The sequence below is a fragment of the Molossus molossus genome, unplaced genomic scaffold (assembly GCF_014108415.1).
Source record: "Molossus molossus isolate mMolMol1 unplaced genomic scaffold, mMolMol1.p scaffold_m16_p_8, whole genome shotgun sequence".
NCBI classification, from domain to species: Eukaryota; Metazoa; Chordata; class Mammalia; order Chiroptera; family Molossidae; genus Molossus; species Molossus molossus.
The window spans coordinates 45,902,889-45,915,422 of record NW_023425402.1 but is presented as its reverse complement, the minus strand read 5'-3'; the positions used below and the strand labels follow the sequence as shown (position 1 = coordinate 45,915,422).

Sequence of the window (12,534 nt, the reverse complement as noted above, 5' to 3'; positions counted from 1 at the left end):
AACTTTCCCTCTACCCTTTGGAGTTCTTGGCTGAGACTCTTGTAATGAAAAACAGAGTAACAAGAATAAAAGAGAAGGTTATTAACATGTATACCTTATGAATACATGAGAGATACCCAGGAAAAATGGCTAACTCTCTGAGGCAGCCTAAACCATTGGCTTATAAACCATCTTGAGCTAAAGACAAAAGAAAGGTATGGGCTGACTAGTTACAGGGAGGTACCAGGAAAAGCAAAGTAAACAAAGGTAAGATTTGTTATGCAGATTTAAGTCACTGCCTTCTCCATTGATAACATTATCTTATGATATGATTGTCCTTCTCTCCCTGCTAGGAGTGGGAGAACCCCTTAAAAATAGAGATTTCCTTTATCAATGTAAATGTCCTTTATAAAAGTTTCTCTTCAGAGCTTCTCCCGCAGCTGCTGTTTCTCAAAATAATTCTTATGCCAAAGAGGCGTATTTGGGTGTGGCATATTCTGCTACCCTTTAGTATTTTTTCTTTTAAGTAAATTTTTTAGATAAAATTCTCTTAACATTAACATTTTAACCATTTCTACAATTTAAAGTGTACAGTTCACTGATTTTTAGTATAGTTATGATGATGTCAAACCATCACCAATATCTAATTTCAGAATATCTTCATCACCCCAATAAGAAACATGCTCCCTCTCAATTTCCCCCCCTCTCCTTATCCTCTGGCATCTCATAATTCACTCTGTTTCTGTGGATTTGCATATTCTAGGTATTTTGTGCTTAGTCTAAGTGTTGGTTTCATTTGTCATCTCAAATGAGTTACCACATGTTCTAGCCAACTGAACTACGCGTCTACATGGCAGGCAAGTACCTGAAAGATAGACCCGTTTGGACATTAGAAAGATAATCCTGGAAGGAGAAGGAGATGAAGTGAAAGAGAAGGACTAAACTTGAAGTACCCAGATCAACTCCGGGGTTGCTACAGGAGTTCAAACTAAACATTATGAAGGTACCAACTAGGCAGTAGCCCTGGATATGGGGAGAGAACAAATTCCAGAGAGAAGTTGGGGATAAAATTGAGTGAGCTGGTGACCGAAGGTGGAGCGTAAATGAAGAAAAGGGAGGATTTCAAGGCTCAAGATAAATCAAGGGCTATCCACAAGGATATTTATTGCAACAGTTTTTGTATTGTAGCAGAAAAATAGGAACAAAGTGAACGTCCCTCAAAGGAAAATGGTTGAATACACGGTGATATGCCCATGCTCTGGGACAGTATGCTGTCATTGTCAGAATCAGTCAGATCCAAGCCAGCTGCCTCCAGTCTAATATTTATTATTTACATTCTTTGCTTACTTTAGGTTTAGTTTGTTATTAAGTTGTAAGTTTAAGTTATTGATTTGAGATCTTTCTCTTGCATGTGGGCTATACATTCTATTGGTTTGTATGCCTCAGAATTTTTTGTTGAAACCTGGAGATTTTGAATATTACAATGTGGCAACTGAAAATCAGATTTACCCCTTCCTCAAAGATTTATTGTTGCTAATTTTTTAGTGTTTGTGATTTTTGTTGTTTAGTGACCATTCCAAACTAATTCTGTAGTCTGTGTTCTTTGTTAAGTGTGGCCATTGAAGTCTGTTTCTTTATCTAAGTGGTCAGCTGATCATTAGATACATATTACTTAAACTCCTAGAATATAAACTATCTCCTAACTTTGTAGAGGAGCTCTGAGTGTGTGTCAGAGCATGTCTTCAAATTCAACCAGGCAGTTTGCAACTCTGCCTTAGTGATCACTTACTACTTGCTCAAAGCCTCAAGGTCAGCCAGAGGCCTTCTCAAGTCTTTCCTGAGCATGTGCACAGTCCTGGGCATGTGCATGGCCTTCTAAGTTCCCTGAGTATGTCTAAGCTTTTAAAACCCTAAATCCCCAAAGCATCTCATCCTCCAGCCGTTCCTCCCAAGCTTTTTGTTTAGTCTACTATTTGCCCTGTTACCCAGTGCCTCAGACAGCAACAACTAAACTAGGGTAAGTTAAAGTGCCTCAAAGTTCACTATTCTTATCGAAAGTCAGCTGATAATCTTGAATCAGTACTTTCTAGGTTACTGCACGCTTTTATTTAGTTTCCAGAGTTCCAAAAATAGTTGATTGTGAGTTTTTGTTTGTTTAGCCATTATTTTTAAAGAACAATTTAGTGACTGTTCATATAACTTTTACAGTCCCTTATTTCACTATTTTTGCTGACATCACTGTAGTATTTTCTTTTTTAATTAGAATTTTGCTCTAATGGTTAACTTAAATTTAAGGCATTGCAATGTGGTTAATTTTATTATTTTTAATTAATTAATTAATTAATTTTTGTTAGCTGTTTCTCCTTTTTCCCCCATGTTCATAGCAGTATTGGTTAATTTTAAACATATACGAAATATTAGGGGGTTTTGGTGTGTGACTGAAACTATCAAACCTGTGCTTGAAATGAGATATGTGTGTGCAGTTTTTTAAATGCTTCCTAAAATAGAATTTGGGCCATTGTGCAAATGTAATATAGTCAAGTCAGAGAGAAGCAAGTATAATGCAAAAAAAATAGAATAATTTAAAAATAGGGGGCCCTGGCCAGGTGACTCATTTGGTTGGGGCATTGTCCCATACACCAAAATGTTGCTGGTTCAATTCCCAGTCAGGGCACACACCCAGGTTGCAGGTTGGATCCCAGGGGTCAGGGTGCATATACAAGCAACTGATCAATGATGTTTCTCTCACACATAGATGTTTCTCTCTCCCTCCTCCCCCCTTCTTCTCTTTCTAATATATCTCCTCAGGTGAGGATTTAAAAAATAATTGAAACCAAGCATTGAAAATTTAAATGTAAACACATTCCTCAAATGTTGCTAACCCAATACTTGTTAGAGAATATAATGATAAGAAAGGACAAGATTAGAGAAATTTGACTTATTTATCATGAGGGTAGAGGAAAGATATATAGTGTATCCTAAAAAAATGTATGCACAACTTTGAATAATTATAAAGCCAGTGTTTATTAAAATACATTTCATTTTCAAAATGTAGTAGAATCTACTGACACCCTGTACACATATGTTTCTGGGGCATCCGGTATTTAAGGAGGTAGAGAGGAAACCCAATGCTGTAAGTAATCAGCTAAGTAACGAGCCAAATAGCACAACAGTGGACATCACTTTAGTAACCGTTTGTATAACTGTCGTGGTGCTAGATCCGTGTTTTAAAATTTGAAACTGAAATTTGAAAATTCTTTACATATCTACATATACCTAAGGAGTATGCATTTAAAAATTATATTCTGTCATTTTAAACCAAATGGTTCCTTTTCTTTGTTATTATTTTGTGCGTATGTTTGTTTTGTGGTTTTTATGGTAGCAAGGAGCTGTACCTCCAACCAGTTCAGTTCCTCCTGGTGCTGGGGCCCCACCTGTTGGACAACCAGGAGCAGGATTTGGAATGGTGAGTGACAGCCTGTGCTAAACATTGTAAATGACATTTCTACGACCTTTGGCAAGTCCCAGGTTAAACGATACTGCCATTGAATATAATGCTTCTCAAAATGCAGTGAAGTAAAACTTAAAAAGTTGTCATCTGCTTTCGACAGTAGTCTACACATGACATGATAAAGTACTTAAAATTATTTCTATCAAAATAATTTCTAGAGTACATTGTTATGTTATTTTTGGAGTAATATATAGCCAATATTCTGAGCTCAATCATCAAAATTAACTCTTAATTACTATCCTAGGACTTTTCACTTATCACTAGCAAATTTTAGGGCCATATTCCATAAAGAAACAAGTTTTTATCTCTTCAAGAAGTATGCTTACAGAAGATGAATGAGCAACGATAAAGCCTGGTTGGGGTGAGGATGCTCTGTGGCCAGCCAGGCTTCCGCTGCCCCTCAGGGATTCTGTGCCATCCACCAGTCTCACAGCACAAATGACACTTTCTCATGGGCCTGGGGTCATCACAGTTTTTATTACATTTTATTAAAGTATGTTAAAGACATACATGTCAGGGCGTTCGCCACAGTGGAGTCCACTCACGCTGTGAACCACTTTCCCCCTCAGCCTCCTGCTGGGACGGGCATGCCCAGGATGGCTCAGCAGCCCGTCATGTTTGCCCAGCCCATGATGAGGCCGCCCTTCGGAGCCGCAGCCGCGCCTGGCACACAGGTCAGTTTAAATGTTCACAAGATAATGACATTAATTGATAAGTATAAAACCATCATACAGGAAAACCGTTGAAAAATGTCTCTACGTAATATAATCCTCCTACCTTTGGCTTTACAAGTAAAGGGAGCATGGAAGACGACCAGTGATGTGAGGTTTAGAGGAAAATGATAGAAATCACTGCCCGGCTTGAAGTCCCTCCGTTCCTCGCCTACTTGATTCGGAATGGTTCCTGAGGACAACCAGGCATTTAAATTTTCTGGAATAGGCATTTATTCCAGAAAAATGAGTGCTCCTGATCCACAGTTTGTTGTATGTTCCCAAAGGGAGCCAAACTCAAGGTTAGGACACAGTCCTCCACAATGCCAAGTTAGCCCAAGACTTGTAACACTAGCTTCAGTGAGTTTGCCAAACTGCAGAGTCTGAGGGAGCAGTCCCCCTCAGACTACTCTCACCTGAGACACCAGCCGCAAGTTTGGGAAGTCCCATAGGCCACCTTCACTTCAGATCAGCTGCCTACAATCTTAAGGGTGCCCAGGACCACCCTCAAATTAGATAATTTTCTGGTACAACTCAGAGAACTCAGGAAAGGACTACATTTAAAATCATAGTTTTATTACAGTGAAAGAATACAAATGAGATCTAGCCAATAGGGGAGAGACAGAGGGAGAGGGAGAGGGAGAGAGAGAGAGAGAGAGAGAGAGAGAGAGAGAGAGAGCGCGAGAGAGAGAGAGATTGGGTGAATTCTGGGAGATTTCCAAACACGAAGCTTCTTTGTCCTCAGGGGTATGTTACCCACCTGGCATCAATGTGTGACAATAGGCATGCAATGTGCCAACCCAGGAAGCTCACCTGAGCCTCAGTGTACAGAGTTTTTATTGACATTTCATTATATATGAATGATTGAATTATTGCCAACGTGGTTGAACTTAATCTACCCCCCCTCCCCCCTCCCTAAAGTTCAGAGTGATATCATGTGGTTCAAAGACCCAGCTCTCAAATCACATGGTTAGTTTTTCTGTCATGGCTAGCCTCCACTCTGAATTACCTTGTTAGCATAAACTATCAGGTGTGCTTTCAGGAATCCAGCCTCAATAACAAACATACCTGTCACTTAGGAAATTCCAAGGGTTTACAGGTTACCTACCAGGATCATTACAAAGAGCAGACCCCTCTTTAGGTGAGGCCAAATTTCTTACTAAACATTTTTCTACCTTCATTAACAAAGGTGCTAAAATAGATGCACTTTGTAGAACTGCTTTTGCTGCTCATAATGATAGTCATGCAGATGACTCACCATTTCTTGATCTCTTTTATAAATTTCTTGGTAGTGGTATAGTATGTTGAACCAAAGACGTTTTCACCATGAGAAACTGACTTAGATATAGTCAGAACACCAAGTGAAAACTTTACTAGCATCATGCTGAGCAAACCCAAACAAATAACTCAAATACATTTTAATGTTACCAGTAAATGGTTTTACTATGTTTTTAACTTAGCAATTGGGTATATATATTGTGTTATCCATAGGATTCCCACTGTAAACTTTCTGATGGTACATCAGTCCCCTTTGTTCTTTGAACCATCTCTAAATCCATTCTCTACCTGTTACCAAAATTTGCTTTCAACTCATTTAATTTAATCCCTCAAAAGCCACAGTGACCAAGAGAGAGAATGGTAGGTGTTTAAAAAGATAAATTTAAAAGCTGAGAAACCCTGACCTTCAATGCCATAAAACAAAGTATTGTCTTCATGAGAAATTTCTACACTGCCCTGAGTCCAGTGAACCCTTCCTACACTTGTTTTTGGGGAAAGTGAGGAAGGTTTAGGGGATAATAGTAGAGTTAAATTTAGTCTAGATACTTTTAAATTCTAAGAAGGATCTCATTTATCAGGAGTGTTACCTTAATGGTTGAATATATCCTAGACTATTTACCACCTTTTTGAAAAGGAAGGATGTTTCTATTTTTATGAACTTGGAAGAATGTTACTGAGATTTTTAAAATCTTACTGTATTTGGTGTGCTGAAAACTTTACAAATAAATTAGTACAACTTTATGTTTTAAGGTAGTTCTTTTCTAGCATAACACCAGTGTTACATAGTATCAATTTGTTTACTTAATTCAAATAATAAACTTGAAAAATAGATCTGATGAAAACAGTGCTTTAATCATTTAATCAAATTTATAGTAATTTAGGAAATAGTATGCCATATTTCTACAATTTTTAGATTGTATAGCCTATATCAGAGATGACACATAGGTGATTATACTAGATAATAAAATAAACATGACTTTGTAGCTTCAGAAAACAAAACAGCTTTTCATTACTGGTGGGAGGTCTGGGCAAATCCATTATTCTTCACTTGGTTAGTATCATGATGTTGTTATCATCTCATCTAATTATGAATTAGTCCTTGAGTTTCTCATCTTCCAAACAACTTCAACCCTTATACTTATTTTTTCCTGATCTTCCTATAAAGTATGAATCAAGTTTTTTAGATGTAAATTTAACTGATAGATTCTGTAGCCAGTCAGTAGTTTCTGAACATAGGAACAAATCTGAAAATCTTCACTTCTGGAGCTCTGTTTACTGAACCAATAAAAACATACATCCCTGCCCACAATCCCAGATTTCTGAGATTTCCATCATATTATGAGCATTGGAGATTAATGAGATTCAAAGGATACATGCCAATTTCTGGTCTACGTAGATTGCAGAACCTTTTTCAAGACCTTGCAGCCTAACATTCCTGCAAAAGCCTGCTTCCAGAACTTATTTCTGTCACACAATGAAATGATTTAGGTATCAATTAAACAGAAACAAGGTACATTAATTTTTTGCTGTTTTTGCTACAAGTTCAGTATGATTATTTCCTATAGTATTTAATAATATGTTTTTTCTGCAAGTTGGACAGGCCATATTGGAATTTAGTGACACATAATAAGTAGGAAATTGTTTGTCTATCTGAAACAAACAGTGCCCCAAACTTGACTGGTTTTCACTTAAAATAGTTTATATGAAATCCTAGTATATTTAGCTAATGATTTAAAGTAATTTTGTATGTGGCTTTCTGCAAACTGTTACTTTTCAATTTTTCCTTCAAACTCACCCTCACTAGAAAAGAAGTCATTTAAATTCCATTATTAGTTTAGTGGTACTAATAACCCAAAATCAACATGCTTTTGTATAGAGAAACACATTGTTTTGTTTTGTTTACTGTATATTCATAATGTCTTTATGTGACTAGTTTTTCATGTCTTCTCTAACCCATATCCATATTGTTCTACCAGAGTCCTCAAATTTTACTTTGGCTACAGTGATGTGGAAGCATTTGAAGAAAGCCAAATATCATTTGAAGTGTATTTTCCAAATCCAAAATTAAACACAACACTGTGACTAAGTAGAACAAAGTAGATTTAGTAAACGCTTAGCCATCTAATCTTCCGCATGTTTGTTTTCTGTGGTATGTGCTCTGCCTAATGCTTATCTATCTCTCTTGTTTGCTTTCTATTTCTGCTCTCTTGGGCTGGCTTTTCCCCATTAGCTTTCTCCAAGCCCTACACCTGCCACCCAGAGTCCCAAGAAACCTCCAGCAAAGGACCCATTAGCGGATCTTAACATCAAGGATTTCTTGTAAACAATTTAAGGTATCTAATAATTGAGCTTTTCCTGTGGGCTTGTAATAATTACCTATGTAATGCTTAGCTCTTTCAGATATGATATTTATACTTTTGTGTTGTTAATACATGTAAATAATAATAATAATAATTTGAGTGTTTATATTTTTAAATCAATATTAAAAGCTATTAATGAATTATCAATGATTTTTTAAAACTCTTAATTTATAAAACTAAGAGAAAGACAAACCTCCAAATTGTCCTTAGGCTGGAAAGCATAGCTATTATACTGATAAAGCAAAACGTTGTTCAAGCTACTTGATAAGTCGTCACTGGAATTTATAGAAAGGTAACATTTATAATATTGCATTTAGAAATCACACAAGAATATATTTGGCTACATATCATATTATATCATATTTTGTTTAGCCTTTCTTGGCCTCATCAAACTTAGATTATTAACCTTTGCTTTTCTATATTCAACAGAATTTAAATTTTAACATTATAGTTTTAAATTCCTAGTATAATATGAAATGAGTCATAGTGAACGTATGAAAGGAAGCTGATGAAGGAGAGTTTACTGTGAACCCCAGCCCCTCACACAGCGGTAGGGTCTCAGGAACACCTGCTGGGGGTGGGTGGACAGTGAAGATGCGGGTTTTCATTTACATAGGACTCTTCCTCTCCACTTCTCAGTCCTTAGCGTCTTTGATCTTCTCTGTGGGAGAGCAAACCCTGTGAGATAAACTAGCCACATACTTCAGTCTCCATCTCACAGCTAAAGGGACTGACGCTTGGCAGCAAGTGATTAGCCCAAGGTCACCCTGGAAGAGCAGTGTTGAAATTTTGGACCACTGTCCAGTGTTGTTTTTGTTACATATCTTTATCTGTATATTTATAAACTTTCTCTAATGCCTACTAAGATTTTTTGAATTCCTGCTTTAATGATTCTAAGATAATAATTTGTCATTTTAAGACATTTGCATCTCAGCCAAGTCATTTCTCTCGTGCCTAACTTTTATATTCCACTTTGGTTGGACTGGGCTGACGTAGGCATAAGGAAGACAATGCGCATTTATTTTAGTAATCGAAGTTTCAGGAGTGGCCGAGGACACTGCCCAGCGCAGCCTTTCTTCTGCCTCTTATTCAGTAACTGTTGCTCTCATCGCATATCAAGAATGCTGATAACTACCCCAAACAGAGATCCGTGAGACAGTGCCTATCCTCGGATTCACAGTCAAGAGGCAGACAGGCACTGACTGTTTGTGAAGAGTTACCTATAGGGCTGAGCCTTAAGACACCTGGCTAGCCCTGGCCGGTTTGGCTCAGCAGTTGGAGCGTTGGCCTGCGGACCAGAGAGTCCCGGGTTCTGTTCCCATTAGGGGCACATACCAAAAAAAAAGACCCCTGGCAAGGTTTCTTGGCAAAGAGGACTGGTGAAGCCTGGGTGGGAGTAGAGCCAGTGAAGATGTTGAGCCACCAGGAATATCTTTTCTGTTCTATTCTGTCACATGGCCAGCTGTTGGGTGACACATTGGACACCATAACTAAAAACAAATTAGTAGCAATAAAGACAGAAGTCACTGCCATTCCTTTTCTCATTGCTCTTTTCTGAAGTCTAGCTGTTCGTGATTGAAACTGAATATCTTACTACCAGGATTTTTAAGTATCCAAATTTCAAAATTTTGCTGATATAATTTTTTTCTAAAACAAAACTATACATTAAAAGTTTTTATTTTCATTTTTCCTGGCTGAACTGTTAAGCTTGTTTTAAAGAATGGCAAATATATATATATGAAGTTGGTAAGCCTTTTGCATAAAGAGTGTTTGTACTACCTATGAAGTAAAATTGCAAGGGAGGTAAAATGTTTGAGGAGTATGTACTGTTGTTTTCTAATTCAAGTGCTTTTATCTTTACAGCTGCAATTTTTGTGACTGAATAGGAAAAAAAATATTGAGTTTGGAGACTTCAAATAAGATTGATACTCAGAGTTACAAAGTGAGCCACCGGTACCAAACCCAATGCTTACTCATAACTTCTCTCCCGAAACATGTAGCACAGCTGTGAACGTGAACATTAGGAATGTGTACTACCTTAGCTGTTATCCCTCCTCTCCAAGCTGTAGTGTATTTGGGTTATCTGTGTGTTGTATGGTGTAAACAATGAATGGATGTTTCTCATGCCCTCAGTGCTTCTCTGGACCCGCCCCTGGATGGATGATGCAGCTGTTGTGTGGTGAGCCATTTGGAAAGATGTGTCTGTGTTTTCGAAGGGTTCCATGTATATACAACTTTTGGACAAACCTAAACTCTCTCCATAAATTCTCTTTTCTTCTGTATCTCTGTTACAAACATAGTGTGATAATATCGAATAGTAAGGAAAACACTTAGGTATACAAAACTTTTTTTCGGTGTGGAGTACACTTTTCCAATCACAGGAACTTCAACTGTTGTGAGAAATGTTTATTTTTGTGGCACTGTATATGTTAAGAAATTTTATTTTAAAAAATATAAAGGTTAACGTCCATAATACATATTTCTCCTTGAAGCTACCTTATCAAGAATGAAAAAAAAAAGTGAGAATTCCCTATTTAATCACTGCTATATTAAAATATATATTTTAATTACATTGGACAGGTTTTGCATCTAAATTGACTTATTTATTCATTCTTGATTAAATGCACTGAAAAGTAAAGGGTCCATTTCTATCATGTTCATGCAAATGCAATTGGAGTTGTGCTATTCAAGTGATATTATGAAGGCATCCCAAGGTATATCTGTAATTTAAAGATTACTGCAAATATTTTTATTTTATTGTGGATTTTATGTACATCTGTTCATTTAGTATTTCTCTGTGTGTTCTGTAGACTACTGTTCTTCCATCCCTCAACTGAGCTCAAAGTAGGTTTTGTTGTACCATTGTGATTAGAATTTAAACTAATTCAGAGAATTGTATCCTTTACTGTACATACTGTATTCTTTACTTTCTAATTTGTTGTCACACTGTCTGTGCTGATGGCTTGGCTTACGATTTCGATGCGTAAATGAGGTCACTGTTGATCAGTGTTGCTAGTGGCTTGGCAGCTCTTCGTAAAAGCATATTGGGTCGGAAAGGTGTTTGCCTATTTTTCAGATTATTTAATAGATGTATGGTACCATTTAAAGTGGTTGTATCTGAATTTACTGTGGGGATAACATACACTGTAATGGGGAAAAATTACCTAAAACCAATTTCAAAATGGCTTTCTTTGTATTTCAGTTTAAAAACCCAATGCATGTATGCCCTCTGAGACGCAATAAACATCTTGAACAAAGAAAATGCAAACATAATCTTTCTCTCTGTTTATTTTTTAGGGGGAAAGTCTGTTTTCAATGACACACACAGCACATACAAAATACTGAAAATTTTAGAACATTCAGGGTGAGAAATGCTACCCACACCAACATAGTTTTGGTCATTTTACAATAAGTTAAAAACAAGGAAAAGAAGAACAATTTTAATCAGCTAGCATTAAATTTGGGACTCCATGGCTGCTGCCACATAAACTGAAATTCCATATTCCAGAAAAGAAGAGGATGGAAATTTTTTAAAATATTCAATTAAATTCATAACAGTTTTGTGAGAATTCCTCATGGAAGTTGAAAAATATCGTGACTTTGGGTTACAGTTATTCACATGGTTGCATGCATAGTCACCCAGACACAAACTGTAGATTAGCCTGTTTTAACAAAGTTGGGTGACTTTATACCTACAACTGGGTTTGTTTCAGCATCTCAAAAAGTAGTACAAACGCAAATGAAAGTATTTCTCCAACAGAAGCATACTCTTATTTCTAACGCTAACTTTCCTTTAGTCCCCTAGTTCTGTATCTTGGCAACTGATTTGCAGGAGCTAGTATTTGATGATGTAATATGGTTTTTGCAGATGACATTTGATCATATATTTCTTTGCGAGCATATTATAATTAAATGTGTTAGATTGTAAATCATTTAAGTGTAATACTGAATTTTTTAAAGACGTGTTGCTCTCCATTGAACAAGAGCACCAGTTTTATGTCAGACACTGGATTCTGGCTGTGGTGGGTGCCTTGGTGTCCTTGTAGGGGATTGTCTCATAGCGGAAATGCTAGATGAGATCCTCTGGGTACTCAAAAAATTAAACTCTCTGGATAATTTTCAACTCCGATCCGATTTATTTGTGCTGTTCCTCCACATGGTCCACCTGCCTCTCTAGCCTCACCTCTGCTTCGGCTCCGCCCTGGGCATGTGTGCACACCCATGCACAAGCACACTATGCTGTGTGACCACACCACCACTCGTGCAAGGGGACACCAAGCACTTTGCTGGCCCACACAGGGCCCTCTGCTGAAATGACCTCACCAACCCCACCAGTATAGCTGAATCCCTCTTGTCCGCGACTCCCTACCCTATTCTTCTCAGAACTAAATTTTCAATAGCCTTTATGATATTTAAAATTTTGTGCTATAATCACCTATGAAGATGGCATCTGCTCTGGTCAGCTGTGAGCCTCAAAGGCAGGAAACGTCTCCCCCGTTCACATCTTCAGCAATGAGCACTTTGATGTGCCAGGTAAGTGTCTGAGGATGAACCCAGTATGTTCGTTCTTAAAGGTTTCTTCACCTACCTGGGTACTGCTGGGCTATTATCTGATTCTGATTACTGACGTATACTTCAGTGTACTCATTACTCCTGTACAGTGCTTTTGTTGTCAAATTGTACTAGAGTTTTAATA

At 37.4% G+C, this 12,534-nt stretch overlaps 1 protein-coding gene across 7 annotated transcripts in view; it reads left to right on the top strand.

The window, feature by feature from the left end:
• The window catches only part of SNAP91 (synaptosome associated protein 91), a 130,470-nt gene extending 119,371 nt beyond the window's left edge, over nt 1-11,099 (top strand). For 5 of the 7 annotated variants that reach the window (XM_036247948.1, XM_036247946.1, XM_036247949.1 and 2 more), the window contains 4 exons: nt 3,362-3,445; nt 4,060-4,164; nt 7,709-7,811; nt 9,702-10,941. In XM_036247948.1, coding sequence (XP_036103841.1) covers nt 3,362-3,445; nt 4,060-4,164; nt 7,709-7,801 — 282 coding nt within the window. In that variant the 3' untranslated portion in view covers nt 7,802-7,811; nt 9,702-10,941. Of the gene's footprint in view, nt 1-3,361; nt 3,446-4,059; nt 4,165-7,708; nt 7,812-9,701 lie in introns of all 7 variants that reach the window. The other 2 variants (XM_036247944.1, XM_036247945.1) reach the window with 1 other exon arrangement.
• The last annotated feature ends 1,435 nt before the right edge of the window (nt 11,100-12,534 follow it).